Source organism: Recurvomyces mirabilis, assembly GCF_035927965.1.
Source record: "Recurvomyces mirabilis strain CCFEE 5264 chromosome Unknown scaffold_29, whole genome shotgun sequence".
In the NCBI taxonomy this organism is placed as follows: Eukaryota; Fungi; Ascomycota; class Dothideomycetes; order Mycosphaerellales; family Teratosphaeriaceae; genus Recurvomyces; species Recurvomyces mirabilis.
The window spans coordinates 336,219-354,551 of record NW_027041963.1 but is presented as its reverse complement, the minus strand read 5'-3'; the positions used below and the strand labels follow the sequence as shown (position 1 = coordinate 354,551).

The 18,333-nt window shown below is 53.1% G+C and overlaps 9 protein-coding genes across 9 annotated transcripts; 5 read left to right on the top strand and 4 right to left on the bottom strand.

Moving 5' to 3' along the window:
* Positions 1-388: 388 nt before the first annotated feature.
* LTS14_009184 (uncharacterized protein) lies at positions 389-1,532 on the top strand (the record flags this gene model as incomplete). The annotated part of the gene is made up of 2 exons (XM_064841867.1): positions 389-680; positions 841-1,532. 2 exons carry the CDS (start codon positions 389-391, stop codon positions 1,530-1,532), a joined length of 984 nt encoding a protein of 327 aa, XP_064690702.1.
* A 435-nt stretch (positions 1,533-1,967) lies between these two features.
* RAD54 (DNA-dependent ATPase protein rad54) lies at positions 1,968-4,397 on the top strand (the record flags this gene model as incomplete). The annotated part of the gene is made up of 1 exon (XM_064841866.1): positions 1,968-4,397. One exon carries the CDS (start codon positions 1,968-1,970, stop codon positions 4,395-4,397), a length of 2,430 nt encoding a protein of 809 aa, XP_064690701.1.
* Positions 4,398-4,580: 183 nt separating this feature from the next.
* On the bottom strand, positions 4,581-5,396 carry LTS14_009182 (uncharacterized protein; the record flags this gene model as incomplete). Its single annotated transcript, XM_064841865.1, has 2 exons — positions 4,581-4,862; positions 4,929-5,396. 2 exons carry the CDS (start codon positions 5,394-5,396, stop codon positions 4,581-4,583), a joined length of 750 nt encoding a protein of 249 aa, XP_064690700.1.
* A 464-nt stretch (positions 5,397-5,860) lies between these two features.
* LTS14_009181 (uncharacterized protein) lies at positions 5,861-9,066 on the top strand (the record flags this gene model as incomplete). The annotated part of the gene is made up of 2 exons (XM_064841864.1): positions 5,861-5,971; positions 6,019-9,066. 2 exons carry the CDS (start codon positions 5,861-5,863, stop codon positions 9,064-9,066), a joined length of 3,159 nt encoding a protein of 1,052 aa, XP_064690699.1.
* Positions 9,067-9,289: 223 nt separating this feature from the next.
* LTS14_009180 (uncharacterized protein) lies at positions 9,290-10,245 on the bottom strand (the record flags this gene model as incomplete). Its single annotated transcript, XM_064841863.1, has 2 exons — positions 9,290-9,898; positions 10,150-10,245. The coding sequence occupies 2 exons, from the start codon at positions 10,243-10,245 to the stop codon at positions 9,290-9,292; spliced, it is 705 nt and encodes a 234-aa protein (XP_064690698.1).
* A 2,337-nt stretch (positions 10,246-12,582) lies between these two features.
* On the top strand, positions 12,583-13,782 carry LTS14_009179 (uncharacterized protein; the record flags this gene model as incomplete). Its single annotated transcript, XM_064841862.1, has 3 exons — positions 12,583-12,850; positions 12,905-13,539; positions 13,597-13,782. The coding sequence occupies 3 exons, from the start codon at positions 12,583-12,585 to the stop codon at positions 13,780-13,782; spliced, it is 1,089 nt and encodes a 362-aa protein (XP_064690697.1).
* A 309-nt stretch (positions 13,783-14,091) lies between these two features.
* LTS14_009178 (uncharacterized protein) lies at positions 14,092-14,874 on the bottom strand (the record flags this gene model as incomplete). Its single annotated transcript, XM_064841861.1, has 2 exons — positions 14,092-14,777; positions 14,829-14,874. 2 exons carry the CDS (start codon positions 14,872-14,874, stop codon positions 14,092-14,094), a joined length of 732 nt encoding a protein of 243 aa, XP_064690696.1.
* A 347-nt stretch (positions 14,875-15,221) lies between these two features.
* LTS14_009177 (uncharacterized protein) lies at positions 15,222-15,704 on the bottom strand (the record flags this gene model as incomplete). The annotated part of the gene is made up of 2 exons (XM_064841860.1): positions 15,222-15,363; positions 15,433-15,704. The coding sequence occupies 2 exons, from the start codon at positions 15,702-15,704 to the stop codon at positions 15,222-15,224; spliced, it is 414 nt and encodes a 137-aa protein (XP_064690695.1).
* A 744-nt stretch (positions 15,705-16,448) lies between these two features.
* BFR1 (multicopy suppressor of BFA (Brefeldin A)) lies at positions 16,449-18,163 on the top strand (the record flags this gene model as incomplete). The annotated part of the gene is made up of 3 exons (XM_064841859.1): positions 16,449-16,619; positions 16,710-17,876; positions 17,927-18,163. 3 exons carry the CDS (start codon positions 16,449-16,451, stop codon positions 18,161-18,163), a joined length of 1,575 nt encoding a protein of 524 aa, XP_064690694.1.
* Positions 18,164-18,333: the final 170 nt, after the last annotated feature.

Here is an 18,333-nt window from a genome sequence, read left to right as displayed (position 1 = left end):
GGACTTCGAAGGGTCCACCTGCGCGGCACTGTATGCCGAGCAGGGCGAGCATGAGATGGTGTCTCGATTCAATACCTTCCCTGTAAATGTCGAATTTATCTCCACTGCCAACATGCCCAGCAGTCTGCCACACCGTGTCCTTATGCGCACAGGAACACGAAGCGATTCCGTGTGCATCCCATCTCATCCCATCCTACCTGCCAGCGTGCAACGTTGTGCAGCCAGAATCGACGCTAGAATGGGCGCTAAAATCGTTCCGCAACGCCACATGACATTTCCCTCCTTCTGATATCGTTCCTTGCTGGCCCCGACCGGCATCTGAACATAGAAGGCAATCTAGAGTTCGATTCGATTGGCTCATCACCCCATCCCACGCATGCGGTCAACCATGAACGTGGGCCCTTACCCTCCACAGCAGCCGGGCAGCGGCGCCTTTGCGTTTAACCACAATAATGCAGCAGCAGCAGCTTATCCTTACCAAGCTTCGTCTTCTCCCTCCTATTACGGCGGCGGCGGCGGCAGCGGCAGTGGATCTTTCACTCCGCGATCGAATGCCAGCCTGAACGCAGGCACGAGTCAAGCTTTCGTGCCGCCGCAGACCGGTTATGGCAATGATAATGGCCAGACTGGAGCGATGGCGTCAACCGCCGCGAATATAATGCATGCACAGAATCTCGTCGGTGAGTCGTCTCTTCCTTTCATGCACGCTGCCATTCTGCAGCCGCCCCTGCCTTATGATTTGACACCCGGCCGTGCCATGTGACCTGCTCCGACCTGCTTTATTACGAACGAATGCGATTTCTCGATCCAGCCCGCAGTAGCTGACAGGCGAGTATGCAGGCCAGCAGTTTCCTTATACTACCACCCCGTACACCCAGTCGATCTCTGCACAAGCACCGACACCATCGGCAATATCACAGCCTATAGCACAGCAGATACTACAGCAGAACCACAGCGCATCACCGCAGCCCCAATCACGAGGCTCGCCTAATGCGGCCGGCCAGCAACAGGTGCAGCAGCCGAAGACGCAGACACCGCCGATAAGACACACAATGGCGGCACCGCCTCTGCCACAATCGCCTGCCACTGTGCAACAACCCGGCACGAGCAGTGCCTCGCCTTCCTCTGCCACACCACAGTCACCGGGCAGCGCGATCAGAGAGCAGCAGCGTGTAGCATTACTATTGGACATCAACGCCGAGCTACTTCAAGAGCTCAACAAACTCATTGCGTCAGGCGCTGGCGGCTTAACGTCCATGAAGCAAGTTAGTGAGCTCAATGCCAATGGTCAGAATGGGGACATGGCCTCGGATGATTTCATGCACGTATTTCGACGATTACAGGCCAACTTGGCATACTTGATGCCGTTAGCGCAGAACGGTGGTAGCAGGGCGGCGAAGGGCCCGGCCACCATGTCTGCGCCGCCACATATGCCCCAGATTCAGCCCAGGTACGACCAGCTCAAAGAATTGTTTCCTGGTTGGGTGGGGGTGGACTTTACGACACAGCAGCAATTGTTTGGCCGAGGATGAGGCGGTGTTTCGTCACGCAAACGGACGATGTCACGACCTCTTGCTAATTTAGCCCTGCGAGTTTGGCGCAAATTTTTGGTAGACTGGCAGGCACTCTGCTTTGGACTTGACAGACAATGAATCTGGTAGGACAGCTTGGCTTTGGGAATAGAGAGGCGTCATACGGTTGTTGTTGTTGTTGTTGTTGTTGTTGTTGTGAGATCGTTGTGTAAATACAATGTACACTGTAACACTGTGCATAATACAGTGAGTCTACACGTCTGTTCCGCATCGGTATCAGAGCAGTTGCGTACCGAGAGAAACTCGGAACAACTGCAGTGGTCACGGGACAACGTGGCGCAAGCGCGACTGCCGCCTCGACGCGTAACTTCGCGTAACACTTCCATCATTTGCCACATATCTTCCCCAAAACAAGAACACTGCATTGTGATACAGATGGCCGTCGACATTGGGAAAGAGAATGTTGCACCCGCGTCGACATCGAAGCCTCGCGGACGACTATATGGCGGTACGCCACAGTCCACAGATTGCCTCATCAAACCATTCAAATGTCCTGGCTCAAGTGCTCCGACTCGAGTCTCAGATAAACCCGCACGCAAAAGGAGAAAGGTCGACTATACTGGTGGCGACAACAGTTTCGAAGAGGGCGACAAGCCGTACAGCAATGACGACCGCTTAGCACTTGCGACAAGAGACATCAATCGATTTCCGGTATTCAAACCTCGAGACAAGGGCACGGCTTTCCGAACACGATTTGCTGTGCCGTTGAAGAACAAAGATGTCACGTCGTACAACTCTGTCAGACCTCCACCATTGCTCGGACTGCGAACAGGAGCTGTCTTCATTGCGAAAGCGTTGCACGACCCAGCTGGCGAGTTTGCTATAGTCTTGTTCGATCCGACGATAGACGGCAAGCCCGAGCCAAAAGTGATCGAGGATGGCACCAAGCCAGCTTCGCAGCCCGAGAAGCTGGATGAGCCACTTATGCACAAGAGCTTGGCAGACTTACTAGGCATAAAGAAGAAAGTGGATGGTGAGCGGCCAAAGGTACCTGTGGTGATCGATCCGAGACTGGCGAAAGTCCTACGTCCACATCAGGTTGAGGGCGTGAAGTTCATGTACCGATGCGCCACTGGCTTGATCGACGAGACAGCAGAAGGGTGCATCATGGCAGATGAGATGGGATTGGGCAAGACCCTACAATGCATTACACTGATGTGGACACTTTTGAAGCAGTCGCCTGATGCTGGAAAGAGCACCATTCAGAAATGTGTTATCGCTTGTCCTTCGAGTCTGGTACGCAATTGGGCCAATGAGCTTGTGAAGTGGCTGGGTCCAGATGCTATAAACCCTTTTGCTGTCGACGGCAAGGCCACGAAGGAGGAGCTCATTCAGCAGATGCGCCAGTGGGCATCGGCAACAGGCCGAGCCGTCATTAGACCAGTCTTGATTGTGTCTTACGAGACATTACGACTATATGTTGGAGAGCTCAGCAATACTCCAATCGGTCTTATGCTTTGCGACGAAGGCCACCGGCTGAAGAACGGCGAATCACAGACCTTTGAGGCGCTGAACAGTCTCAATGTCAAGAAGCGAGTCATCTTGTCTGGTACACCAATTCAGAATGACCTATCAGAATACTTTGCTCTGCTTAATTTTGCCAACCCTGGCTACTTAGGCACACGACAAGACTTTCGGAAGCAGTATGAAATACCCATTTTGCGCGGTCGTGATGCCGCAGCCTCGGATGCAGACCTGGCAAAGGGTAACGAACGTCTGAGCGAGCTGCTCACCAAAGTCAACAAGTTCATCATTCGCCGCACAAACGATATCCTATCCAAGTACCTGCCCGTCAAGTACGAACATGTCGTCTTCTGCAATCTCGCCCCCTTCCAGCTGGACCTTTACAACTACTTCATCAAGTCTCCCGAGATCCAAAGTCTGCTGCGGGGCAAAGGCAGTCAACCGCTAAAGGCCATTGGAATGCTGAAGAAGCTCTGCAACCACCCAGATCTACTCAATCTTCCGGACGACCTACCAGGGTGCGAAAGTCACTTTCCAGACGACTATGTGCCGAAGGACGCAAGAGGACGCGACCGCGATGTCAAGCCTTGGTATAGTGGCAAAATGCAAGTCCTAGATCGCATGCTTGCACGCATTCGACATGACACGAATGACAAGATTGTGCTCATCTCCAATTACACGCAGACTCTTGATATTTTTGAGAAGCTTTGCCGCAACCGATCTTACGGCTGTCTTCGCCTCGATGGCACGATGAACGTCAACAAGCGCCAAAAGCTCGTCGACAAGTTCAACGACCCAGAAGGACCGGAATTCGTGTTCTTGCTCTCATCGAAAGCAGGTGGCTGCGGTCTCAATCTTATCGGTGCCAATCGCCTTGTCCTTTTCGATCCTGACTGGAACCCTGCAGCTGACCAGCAAGCACTGGCTCGTGTCTGGCGTGATGGACAAAAGAAAGACTGCTTCGTCTACCGCTTCATAGCCACCGGCACGATCGAGGAGAAGATCTTCCAGCGGCAATCGCACAAGCAGTCGCTATCTTCGTGCGTCGTAGACAGTGCAGAGGATGTCGAACGCCACTTCTCGCTGGACAGTCTTCGGGAGCTATTCCAGTATCGACCGGGTACTACGAGCGATACGCACGACACCTTCAAGTGCAAGCGGTGCAAGGAAGGTAGGCAAGTGCTCAAAGCACCGGCTATGTTGTATGGCGATACGAGCACGTGGAATCATTTCATCAATGAAGGTGAAAGTGGCGCGATGGGCCGAATTCAGGACTTGCTCTTGCGGCAGGAGGTGTCCGAGAAGGATGTCAGTGCCGTGTTCCAGTATATCAGCCATTGAGAAGGTTGGCTCTTGTACGCGCACAATTCACTGCTGTACATCCGTAGCAGGACCTGCAGATTAAGGGCTAGCCTTGAACGAGAATGACTCTCGCTGCCTTAATAGATTTGCGAGTCTAATTGCAGCTTAAATTCACGATTACAACACAATACCATACACAATTGCAAACCTCTACCATCAAACTCAGATTTCCTTCCCTTCTCTCTCTTTGCCGTTCGTGTTCTTTTGCTTCGGACTCGGTATGCCAAGGATAGCCAGCTTGCCAATCCGGAAGGGCTGTTCGCCGTCCTCGTACTTCATGCGATCTGATTCCCAGGTGATGTTGTTGTAGGCGTTCATGACGGAGAAGACAGCATTCCAGATGAAAGTCAGGAGGAAGAGAAGCCAGTATGGGAGATCGTGAGGATGTTTGTGGCGCTGGACGTAAGCTGGGATGAACGTTGCCAGACCGACCAGTGCCGCTGGCTGTATTCGTAGTCAGCACAAGATGGGTCCAGAGCAAGAATCTCAGAATACTGGTGAGACACTTACAAGCATCAACCTATTCAGTCGCACAGCCAAATACAGGAATTGCCTCCTCGTAGCCAAATCCGCCTCCTCCCGGATCCAGCTCGCCCGCTGCACCATCCCCGTCGCAGTCTGGAACCAGGCCGCCCAATACGTCACCATGAACCCTGTCATCACTCCAATAAAAGGATAGCTCCAGGTATGGTACCGCCAGCCCAGTACCGCGGCTGTGATCTCACAGCACAGGGACACGATCATCCAGAAGTAGAAGAGGTACGTTTCCTGCCGGCGATCCAGTCCCCAGAGTTTCTTGGTTGCGATGGAGGCATGGGCGGCGTGTTGTTCGGGAGTCTCGCCTAGGCCGTGCGGATCTTCGCGTTCGAGGCGCGCGTTGGGGTCTGGGTAGAGGTCTTGGTGCCTGTCTGTGTGTAGGGCGGCGGGTGTGGGTGGTGCGCCGCGCCGGAGCTCTACTGGGCTGGCGGCTTCTGACATAGTGGAATCTTCTCTCTAGTGCTCTAGGGGCTTGAAATCAGGATCTGAGCCAGATCTCGAGGAAAGTGAAGGTGGTCTTTTGTCAGAGCGGAAGTGCCGGATCCTTGCCACAGTCGTACGTGTTGATTGTCCAGAGGGTGGAATTTCGGTGTCGACCAGTGGTTGGGTCAACCGTGTCCAGCTATCTTTCTCCAGAAGTGGTGATCTTGGAGATCTAGTGTGTTCGAGAGTGTGGTATTATAAGTTATCTTAGCAAGCAGGAGATAATCTGACATCCTTGTCGTGGCTCGGGAGCTTCTACCGAAGCCCTAGCTTTAAGAAGGCCCGCGGCGGGGCCATTCTTATTCTGTAGCACCGAACAGCAAACGCAGGTCGCGTTTATGAAAGTCGCGCTTTCATGAATGCTAGGGTGGATGGAAATGGCATGAGCCACTGTCTGGATCGTGGAGATATGGTCCCGTAAGATGGGTCAGACTTCTTCACAGCTGCTTGCGTCAACACATCACGCCGAGGACACACGACCATCACGAACAGAAATGCAATACAGCAGGGCCGGGTCACCCCTAGAGTCTGAGGTATGTGAGCAACATTGCATGTATAGATACATACTAATCAACCCTAGATCAATGTCATGAATCCACGGTCAAAGTCGATCATTGGGACAAGCCCGATGATGTCGCCAAAGACGACACAGAAGCGCAAGCGAGATGATGAGCATGGCGCAAAAGACGTAGATGTGCCGAAGAAGAAGAAGATGCGCAAGATCAGGAAGGGAAGTGGGCGACCCAGAGATCCTTCGTTGCTAAAGAAGTCGGTAACGACGGCGGATGGTGTGCAGCAGAGCGATGGCGTGGGCCTTGAGGTCCACACAAACGTCGAGCAGGGACTAAGCCGACCCGATCTGGGAGGCACGAACGCCGACGTTGTCAACAAGAACGTAGAAGCGCGCATCGAAGATACAATGGTGCGAGTGAATGTGCGACCCTGGGAAGTCGAAGAAAAGCACGATCTCAAGAAGGCCAAGAAGAGGCGTGAGAAGAAGGACGGTACCCAAGCTGAGCAGAGTGCGCACCCAGATGGACATCGAATCAGCCTTGTCGGTCAGCGTGGTCCACGCAGCCGGAGACAGAGCAGAGCCGGTTCATTTTCGAGACCCAATGATTCCGAACGCTATCGGCCCAGCAACGACCCAGCAGCGCAACTCAGCAGCGGGGATATCTATGGCGACGGCCAACAGCTCGCGGTTTCATGTGTCGACCCTGATATGCAGAAGAATCTCCCAGAGCCACATGCAGCAGTCGATCCACCTGTGGTCAACAGATACGACACCGGGAACCACGAGGAGAACATAGCCTCAGCGGACGAAGTGCTTGCTGAGCTGGAAATGCTAATAAAGGAGCTCAGGCACCTCACCCGCAAGAAGATCCCAGACAAGCATGTGAGACTATCTTTGATGCACCGCTCGTTGACGTGTATTGGCGACTACTTGTACACCTGGCTGGCGCAAGACGATGATATGATCAGTCACATCTGGGAACAAATTGCACAGACAGCGTGGCCGCGGCATAACGGACCTCAGACAACTGGAGAATCCTTGCTTCGTGTCTACCGCGAACAGACTAAGGATGACGAGGGATTGCGGGTTCGAAGAACGCCACAAGGCGAAGGTGATCGTGTCGCCAAATTGATCCGCGAGGAAATAGAGCAGCATGAAAGGCCACCCAGTGGATCACCTGCGGTGTTGCCTCAAGCTGTCCCGTCTCTAATCCCTCAATGCCCCGCAACGGATATGCGCGTGGTAGAGCCAAGACCTGCGATGACACCGCCGGGATCCAACCCGAAGGATAACACGCTAAGAGAGCCTTCTGGATCATTCAACGAAGGAGTACGTGGAGTCGCTGGATGGGTCGAGGCACACGACGAGGGCGCTGCTGATCCCAACATTGCTTCTCCCCGCCGTGAGCGGGCTCAGAAGACAGCACCGCCAGATAATAAACCTGCTGTTGTCGACCTCAATATCGGACGCGCGTTACCGGTCACGTTACCGCACCCTCTCGAGAGTGGGCCAAGCTCAGGGCTGTTCTCGGCTGCTGAGAAAGCAGTTGCGGACGATGTGTTCGACTACGTCTGTCAGCGAAACCAGTTCGATCTGTTCGAATTCCGGGCCTCGACGATCGATTGGCGTAATGTGGCGCCAGAGTTCAAGGTAGAGTTGGCCGCAGCCTTACCAAAGAGAACATCGCGGGCGTTAAGGAAATTCGCTATGCGACGCTACCGGCCAAAGAAAGATGGCGCTTTCGACAAGGAGGAGGATGAGCGACTTGTGAACGCAGTGGCGGAATACGGTCAACACTGGCAAGACGTCGCCGATATCGTGGGTGACCGGACCGCCGATCAGTGCCGTGACCGGTATCGACTTATACTCCAGTATGGCGACGATCGTGCGGTCGGACCTTGGAGCCAAGAAGAAGAGGCTACCCTTGTCACGATTGTACACGAGGTCATGGAGCAGATAAGGCAAGCCAATATCGACAAAGGTGATATCGTAAATGAGGACAGCGAGGTCCAGAGGATGATAAACTGGGAGACAGTGGCTACCAAGATGAGTTCCAGGAGAAGTCGAAAGCGATGCAGTGAGAAGTGGACCCAGCTCGTGGCGCGAAATCATGGCCAGCTACCAATAGCGCAAACAGCTACTGCTGCAGCGCAAGCACCAATTGCTGAGTATGATGGCCATAGCAAGAAGCAGCGAGCTGTCAACAAGAAGTACGACATGTTCGCTATCGGCGACGTGTACGATGTTCTTGAAGAGATTGCCTCTGCGCTGGAGGACCGCAGTAAGGTTTACAGTCACGAAAGCACTGTATGGGCCATCATCACCAGCAAGAACCAGGAGAGTCGATTTACTGGGCCATTGCGGCGTAAGGCCTACCACGATGCCCTTGAGACGTATGGGCAGAAAGGTAAGATATCCAAGCAGACGACCATTGCTGGCAAAGCTGCTGCAATGATAGCGTATCTTGACGGGTATGCCAAGCGCAAGAAGATAGAGCAATTCGAAAGAGCATACATGCCAGAGAAGAGGAAGCCGAAGGCTAAGCCACAGGCCAGGCCAGCGATGCCTACTGCTTCGCTACCTGCATCACCAGTCGTCAGGCAGGCCCCCGAGCGTGTAAAGCCTTCATCAGGATTGCGTCGCTCTGAAGCTGCGCCTAGGTCTGGCAGAAACAAACGACCACAATTCCTCAGTGCGGAAAAAGTGGAGGATAGTGATGCAGAAGCCGAGGACGACGAGGTAGTCGACGCTAAACCTGCGCTTCTGGACAACCCTGATGCAGACTACACGGAGGCCGAACGCAAGAACATTGACGAGGACAATGACATGAACGAAGACAATGATAGAGATGATGGAGCAGACCAGCAGATACTGGCGATCGATCCACCAGCTCATGAAAACGCGAAAGTGCCCGTGATCCCGGAGACCCAGCAAGAGCAGGCTGTAGCCGGTGCTCAAGCTGCCCCGAGTGCCCTAGACGACGCCGTGACCGTCTCGTCGCTCAATAGTAGGTGGAATCGTAGAGTGGCTCGGCCTAGCTTGGGCGCAGATGAATTCATGGCGAGGTGTCGACGAGCAGGGAGAAGGCAGCATGCAGCCTATACGGCTACCTGAAGTCTAGGATGGCGATGTATTGTGGCTGTCAGGTCATGATTGTATACAAGATCTGTATAGTACTATGCCGAAATGCCGTGCCACGTTGTCTGGACTTCTCAGCTATTATATCGTACAACCATCGAGATCCGACACCTCGCAATGTCCAAGGTACAATCAATGTGGTAATCACCTTTGCCATCCAGCACTGCTATGCAAACAAGATTGATTACGTTGGCAACGCTTACAAGAAGATCGTCAAGAACCAAGTGAAGAACATTATACCACCAACAATACTACCCTCATCGATCAAAATCTTCAACGTACTAGTCCCACGACTCGTCGTCTGCGTCGTAGCCAGGGTCGACTGCAGCGACACATAAAGATTGAGCCAACAGGTCAGAACTAGATAGCCGCGATCGTCCTTGGTAGCAGCACTAGAATCACACTGCTGTCCCGAATCAAAGGTCTGCAGCACAGGTGTGAAATAGTCATACGAAGACTTCGCTGCGAGTCCCGCGGAGCAGGCTTCTGAGCTCGGCAAATTGTCTTGTTTGGGCACCATGTCGACTTTGTTGTCCATGGCCGTGATACCTGCGCTAAGGAAGATTCGTGTTTTGGTACTGATGGTTTGCCAGAAGCTGTAATATGGCGAAGGGTTGCCGCAATTGCTCAACAAGTCTGTTACATTGAAAGGAAGTGAGGCGTCGAAAACCGATATGCCGATCGGACTGCTGTCGATCACTGTGTCTCCCATGGTGCTTGCATTCCAATAGTCTGAATATCTCAGTGTCTGGAGCCACAGCTGGGTGGGCATGTTGACGAAGGACTTACACGTCAAGCTGATGTTCAGCTGCAGTTTTTGCGCATGAGTGGCGACCGAGCTCACGAGGGTATTTCTTTGTGGTTGGAGGGAGCATGTTAGCGGACTTCATCTTAGATTGAACACCAAGTATGAAAAGTTCTTGTTGCGGCAGAAGATTTGATGGTATAAGCGAGGAGCGTAGCGATCCAAACACACGGCCAAGGTCAAAGGTAGGGCAACTTACTATCGTCTTGTTAGCATGGTCCAATACCGGATAAATATCTTCAGGATATACTGACCTGCTGGTGTGTAGGATCGAACAAGAGGTAGGTATGATTCCTGCTGTCGTTCAAGTACGGCAGTTTTGCATTGACCGTCACATCACAGTCGGTCATGTTGTTATTGGCAGACCCGTAGATCCAGCACCCTTTGCCAACAACCGGGGAATGATATTGGCCTTGCCACGTGCCGATGAAGACAGCCGGGAGTAATGTGCTGCGGCGATATTCGTCACTGATTGTCCATTTCGTTATGCTCCAGGCAGGTACAGCCACGTATGGCATGTAGAAGAACTGGCAGACGATGACTGGGACCAGGAGTGAGAATATTATGCTTATCCACGCAAGTCGTTGTGGAACTACACAGTGGTCAGCACATAGTGTCATTAGGAGCTTCCGAGATCCGATCAACCTTCTGCATCTTGCCAGACAGGCACAAGCTCGCTACGATGCCAGGCAGCCGCAACGACAATGGCAATTAAGAGTGTCACGAGCACGGCCAATGGAAGAATGACTATCCACCATGTCTGCCGCATATTGCTTATGAGAAACGCTTGTATAATGTTGAGCAGGACCATGAAAAGTGCAACAATCAGTAGGTAGAGGAACAATCTATGCTTGAAGTTAGTCGTTGTGGTTCTTTGGTGTAAGTGCGCAGCTCAAGAAAGCTACCTCTGCCGTTGAAAGTGCTCTACCCATGTCTTCACTCTCGACACTCGTCGCCTCGAATTGATCTTGATTCGACCAGATTGCGCATCGTCCGTATCTAGCAACAGAGGCGCGATGTGGAACCCGCTGCTGAAATGTCTGCCATTGTTAGGTCGTGAATCCGTGCCCGGCAAGGCTGCTTCACCGTGATCTTCGCTGTTCGCACGTGAGTGGTCGGGTGATTCCAATCCAAGTTCCATTGTCGTTGCGTTTTCTGCCGATGAACGATGGATCTAGTTCATCAAGGTCAGAGACGCCAGAATGATTGTTTCTCGGTACAGTGTGTCGCAATCCCCAGTTGCTGTTTGGCCCCCAAGCCATAGGGATCGCACCACCTCCGAGATGAAGTGCCAAGAGGCTAGAGCTGCAGTATGCCTGTGGATGCGGCAACAGGCGACCCTTTGTCATTGAAAGTGGTTGTACTTTTGTCTTATACTAATTGCAGATGGGACTACAAGGCACTAAACTTGGGGTGATGGGACGTGGGACGGATACTTGCTGTGTCGTTCGGAAAAGTGCCGAGACACATCGTAGAGTACGGCACGTAGAGCTTTCGTCAAGGCCTATACCTGATGCCGACTGATGCCGAATGCACAGAAGTACAAGGTGAGCGCTTCAAGTAGCAGATGAGGTCCCGTCGGTACGGTCGTTGCACCATTGTGCTCCAGAACGACTTGATCGAGAAGCGCTCCGGTATGAGGCGGCTCACACCACTGCATCGTGAAGGATTCCAGCGCGCCTAAGACCGAACGATTCGTTGTGGAAGATGAAGAACAGATGGGTGTGTATGAAGTTAGCCCAGAACCAATGCTGCGCCAGTTCATGCTCAGCCGTGATCAGGAGAGTGGAATGCACACGGCGAAGATGCTGTAAGCGTGCCACGACCAGTATGGTTCAGCAATGCCAATGCTCAAGAACAGAAAAAGCTGTCAGGTGTGACAACCGTATTCCAACGGCATTGCTGGGCAGTAAAATTCAAGCCCATGTGAACGAGCTGCGCCTCCATGTCAAGCCGTCTGGTCCGCTGCCGAGAGTGTGGTGGGCACTGGGCAACCTCAGGCTCCCGGATTTTGGGGCGCATGCATGCCGCGAGCCGATGCAGATCTTGGAGATACTTGGCGCTAAGACATGCGTGGAAGGAGTTTGTAATCTCGTCGATCAAAGTATTGGTGTGGTGTATACATGCCGACTTTGCCGTGGAGTCACAGTGTGCTTCGGGCGAACTCGCTGCCATGATTGCAGCAGACCGCAGCCGATGGTTTTGAGGGACTTTGTGATTGTCATCAATGATTCGTCTAAGCCACACCACCCCGCAGGATGTGATTTTTGCTCCAACCACGACCTCGAGATCTGGTATGGGCGCAAGACAGGCACTGGCACAGCGCAGCATAGGTCACGTTTCCGCACATTGCTCGTATCGATGAAGGAATGCAGTTGATGGCTGTGAAGGTGCAAATCTCGCTAGTGCATGTACGCTCCGATCACGAGGCGAGACAAGCTTTACGCCTTTCAGACCCTTGTCGCTTGGATGCGGAGAAGGAAGAGGCGGTACCCACACTAACCCAAACTCTCATGACGTGCACTATCGACTACATAAACACACGACCATCCTTAGTAGCGTAGAAGTTCTACTGTCGCCACTGAGCTAGGTACAAGTACTGTTTACTGGAGCACAACATCCTTACACACCCAAAAAAGACTACGTCGTGTCACGAACAACTCATCACAACATCTCAAACAACAACGATGAACGGCGTAACGGATACCAACGGCAAAGCGCCACTCCACGACAACATGAACGGTGCTGACAGGCGACACGAGGGGCCACTCGTCAAAGTCGAGCCACCGCGCCGCGAGGATCTCCAGCCATCGTACGCACAGGTCATAAAGCCAGACACCGAGGACGAGTCTCAGCATGGCTGGTATGGCTCCATGATAGACACACTTGGCCGAATCATCGGCACATGTGGTGCTGTACCTTGCTGCATCATCTGTCCCAACCCTTACAAGCCTGGTATGTATCTGGGATAGCTTCCAGAGATGACCAAAACAGCTAACAAGTCTACAGTCGCACAAGGAAACGTCGGCCTAGTGACCAAATTCGGCCGATTCGCTCGTGCCGTCGACCCAGGTCTCGTGAAGGTCAACCCATTGTCCGAGAACCTTCTCCAAGTCGACGTCAAGATCCAGATCGTCGAGGTCCCAAAGCAGGTCTGTATGACCAAGGACAACGTCAACCTGACCTTGACTTCCGTCATCTACTATCACATCATCTCCCCCCACAAGGCGGCCTTCGGCATCTCCAACATCCGCATGGCTCTCATCGAGCGCACGCAGACCACTCTCCGCCACGTCATCGGTGCCCGCGTCCTTCAAGACGTGATTGAACGCCGTGAGGAAATTGCTCAATCTATTCGGGAAATTATCGACGAAACAGCCACTGGTTGGGGTGTCTCGGTCGAGAGCATGTTGGTCAAGGACATCATCTTCAGCCAAGAGCTCCAGGACTCGCTCTCCATGGCTGCGCAGAGCAAGCGTACCGGTGAAGCAAAGGTTATCAGTGCTCGCGCCGAAGTCGAGAGCGCCAAGTTGATGAGGCAGGCCGCCGACATCTTGTCCAGTGCACCTGCTATGCAGATCAGGTACTTGGAGGCTATGCAAGCCATGGCCCGAACTGCCAACAGCAAGGTTATCTTCTTGCCAGTGAGTTTACACATCCCAAATACCGGAGTATGAGGCAAAGTACTGACATTGTTCTAGGCACAAAACCAGACAGTGCAATCTCAGCTCGCCATGGCCGAGCAGCACGGCGAAGGACCGTCCAGCTACCACGACATGGGCATGGCTAGCACCCAGAATACCGGCAACAACGGCATGGGCGAGTACGGTGACGGCACTCACGGCTTCCAGAGCGCCGTGAACGCACGTGTCGTGGAGAACATGTGAGGAGGTGCATCGATGACCATTTCCAATTTGCGCTTGTGTGAGCGAGGTTGGAACGTGGGCTTGATGATGCAATGGACGATGCTGTGATACCCTGTGATATTAGTATTGGTTTCTTTTCGGGTTACGACACATAATGAACTATCTTTTCTTTGCTGATTGTTCAAGCCTTTCACTGGCGCTCCCCGCTTCGTTCTGCATAGTTTGGAGCACTTGAAAAGAGCATTCCCGCCTGCTCTGCATGCACCATTTCTCGTCGCTTCGGCCCTCTCGTCCTCCTTACCGATTTCTCAAAACTCTCGCATTCCTTCTTCACTCCAAAGTCTTCGGGTTGAAGTCCGGCTCGGCGTCCTTGATGAGCTTGGCCAAGCGCTCGCTGAAGTACTCGGACACAGACTTGGAGGGGTTGAGCTTGTTCTCGTCCTTGGCGAGCATGGTGAGACGCTTCAGACCAGACGTGACATCCTCCTCCGCAACTCCAGCCCAAGTGCTGTGCTCGGGAAACTCGACAATCGCTGGTGGTGTCTTGGTACCACGCGTGCCCTTGAAAGGCGATTGCTTCAGCTGACCGTAACTGCCTATTCGACCATCTGTCGTCAACTTTGAGCACCATGATAGCGATTCGGCCGCATCATGCCATACTGCGAAGTCCCTCACTTCGACGCCTGGGGAGAAATGAACCTTACTCTTGAGTTTGTCACGCACGGAAGCTGGTGGCGTGTTAGTCTCGATGCTGTTCGGCATGCCCTTAAGCTTCTCCTTCAGACTGTCTGGGTCGACCTCGTTTGGGTTGTCGCCCGCGATGGAATTGTTGTACTCGGAGAGCGGTCCGTAGGGAGTGTTGAGAGGTGGATCGGGGACTCTGTAACTCTGCACAGACTCAAGCTCCTCTCTCTCACTGATGGGAGTCATGCCTGATTGAAGAGTCTCCTGACTATCGCTGCGGCGCAGACCTTGTGCTGGGACGCTGGAGCTCGGCGTCTTCGATTCAGGGGTTGCTATGCAAAGTCAGCCATGTTCAATCGTTGTCTCAAAACTGCGATACTCACTAGTCCCACTGGATAGGGCTTTCCCTATCAAATTCCCAAACGTCATGATCGCAATGTGATTCTGGATTACTGGAGATGAGCTTTCTTGGCTAGCGACGGCTTCAGTGTCAAAGCCCGTGAATCAGAATATGCCTTATGATCACAGGTCCTGTGCAGTCGCGTGATGGAGCGTGTAACCGGCGTGACTGACGTTGCTGCTAAAGCAGGTGATGGCATCTGCGATATCGTGTCAGAGAACAAAGAACAGCCACACTTCGCAAAGGGTTGAGACTCACCAAAGTTGATGTTTGTCGAAGGCATGTGTATGTGCAATCGAAGAGGGTTGGAGTTTGCGAATATTCGATTGTTTCCGAAGAGAAGTGCTGTTTTAGCGTGCTTACTGTTTGTCGACATTCACTCGGACGTGGAAGGGGCGACCCGACTTCTGTCTCGCAGCGAGGAAGGCGTGCGGAAGACTGACGTCGACGATGGCAAATCTTGGAGAGTGATCTGATCTCTTGGTAATGTATCACGATAAATCCTCGAGTGCTCAGTTCTGCGCTTCATGAGTGGTAGCAGCTTGTAGTAAGCACCACATGCAAAGATACCACACCAAAGAACGAACTCGACACTGTACGCCACCAAGCCAACGACCTTCAGGTTCGGCTCGAAGATCACGGCTATGATGGAGGTGACATCGCCCAGTGCATCTATGGCGCAGAACAGGAATGAAATGCCCTCCACGTTGCGATTCTTCCACATCGCAATGTACTGCTCGAGCACACCCAAAGCGAGTAGTGCTGCTGCTAGAGCTGCCATCAGAGTAGCAGGCCAGTGGATACCGTGGCGTAGACCTGCACGCACTGCGAAGATCAAGCCGACTTCAATCCCGCCCATGATACAAGCCACAGGAACAACTAGACTCAGTGCTTTCGCAAGACTCCACTTCCGCTCATAGTAGTAGCATTGAATCCAGGTGGTGAGACTGAGTAACGTCAATAGCTGAGGCTGTACCTGTAAGGCTATGTTGAGGTTCAATACGATATTGTACACGCCGAGTGGCAGGCCTGCCCCGGCCCAGAACCTAGGTCATCATTAGCAAGCTGGCATGTCTCACTGACGAGGAGTGCTTTTACATCATGAAAGGAGCCGACAAACCATGAGCACTGTGCCGGCGGTAATTCAGAACGATTTGAGGTATCAGTTGAACAGACCAGCAAACTGCTCCGAGCGTGCCAAATACATTGGCTATTACAGCATTGTCCATTGCTTTTTCGAGACGGTCGTACTTTGACAATGACCCCCTGCACACACTCCTCCAACCGCAAAGCCGTACTACCCACTCACAGCTTGACATACGAGGACAGAACAGTCTCATTCACGTGAGGAGATCGAGTGAATGTACGCACGAGCCAGCCGCAAGTGACCCCTGGTTCCACTCTCGGCACCTGTTCCGCAATGCCATGTGGACTTTCTTGACATTTCGCACCGACAGAGCCTCGAGGCTTTTGACCATCTGGCAACTGCTCCATGATCACGAACATCGACTCGAACCACCCATCTACCATATCATATACGCCAATACGCACCACGTAATCAATAAATATACCAACACCTGCAGCTAGCCTGCAAACCACCGAAATGGCGGACGTAGGCACACCGAGTGCTGCCGCAATGGCCAATGCCGACCCATCTTCTGCACCCAAGGACAAGTCCACAAGTGTCGCCAAGCCCGAACGACCTGATGAGGATACGTACAAGAAAGAGCTTGCACAAGCCGAGAAGGAATTACGCTCGTCGGAAGACCGCATGGTGAGTGTCTCCCAATGGCTGGCTGCAGCAGTCAGCAAATGAGCATGTGACTGCGGACTCGAGGGCTGAGAAGGCTAACAATGCCCGCAGAAGCAAATCAAGGCCAAGCTCGACAATGCGCGACCTAACAACAAGGACTCACCCTCATCGAAACGCCAGCAGGAACTTCGCGCCGAGCTCCAGCAGATTCGCACCCAGCAGCAGGCCGGCAAGTCGTCCCGCACCCAGGTTATGGACAAGATCAAGCGTTTGGATGAAGGTTTGAAATCTCGCATAAACGAGCAGAAAGTCGCCCGCAGCCGCACGCCCTTCAAGTCAGTCGATGAGGTCCAGCAGCAGATCGATCGCCTTCAAAAGCAGGTTGACACTGGCACTATGAAGATTGTCGACGAAAAGAAGGCTCTTGCCGAGATCTCGCAGCTCAACAGGCAGAAGAAGGGTTTTGCTGGCTTCGAGGATGCGCAGAAGGGTATTGATGATGTTAAAGCACAAATCGCTGAGCTTCGCAAGACCATGGACGATCCCGAATCAAGAGCAATGAGCGATCGTTACACTGCTATCACGACCGAGCTGGACCAGATCAAGGCTGAGCAAGATGATGCATTCAAGAGCTTGAACTCAATGCGAGATGAGCGCACAAAGGCGCACGACGAGCAACAGAAGAAGTATACCACTGTCAAGGAGATCAAGGACAGATACTTCCAGTCACGAAGAGCAGCTGTCGAATACGAGCGAGAGGCTCGCCGTATCCGTGAAGAAAAGAGACGTGTGGAGAACGATGCTTATCACCGTGGCCGGAGGCAGACTGCAGCTCGCGAGAAGCTCGACGAGGCCAGTGCCCCTGCATATCAAGAAGAGATCCGCACCGCTCAGAACCTGATGGCCTACTTCGACCCGTCATCAGCTCAGAAGGCAGAAGTCGCCGGACCAGGCAAATTCGCAGCCACTGCATCAAGGACTGTTGAGGATGGTGGAATCAAAGGTACTCGACTTCCGAAGAAAGGTGATGACGAGGAGAACTATTTCATTGGTGGAGGTGGAAAGAAGAATAAGAAGAGTCGTGGGCAGGCAGCTGGTGGTGCCGCTTCGCCTGCACCGGCGGCTAGCAAGTTTCAGCTCGATATGGGTACCATCGACGGTCTTGGCAGAATTGATGTCGACCCGCCGATGTCCCAGAGCGACGTGCCAGCCGTTGTTGAGAAGCTGAAAGGGAAGCTTGACCACTGGAAGGGTGATCAGGATCGCAAGACCAAGGAGGTAAGCATACCTCGCTCGCTTCTGAAACCAATTCAGCTAACGCATTGCAGAACATTGCACAGGCTCAAGCCGAGATTGATCGCCTCGAGGCTGAGGCGACGGCCGCTGAGTCCAAGGCTGGTAGCTCAACGGAGACCGCGCGCAAGCCGGCAGCTGCTAAGCAGCAAGTCAATGGTAGTGCAACCGCAGGAGCCGAGCACAAAGAAGACGACGCAGTCAACGATGTCGCCGATGATCTGCAGAAGACAAAACTTGAAGACGAGGCTGCTCCAGAGGGTACTGCATAAGCATGTTGAGACTGAGAAGACTGTTCGCGAGCACATTTCATCTCAAATGTTCCTTCTGCATTGCGTGGAGCCGGGAACGGCAGAATGCATCTTGGACACGTGCATGGCGCACGAGCGCTGCGGTGGTCTTGTATTTAGCGGGCAAGTAGGCAGACAAAAAGTGGCAGGTT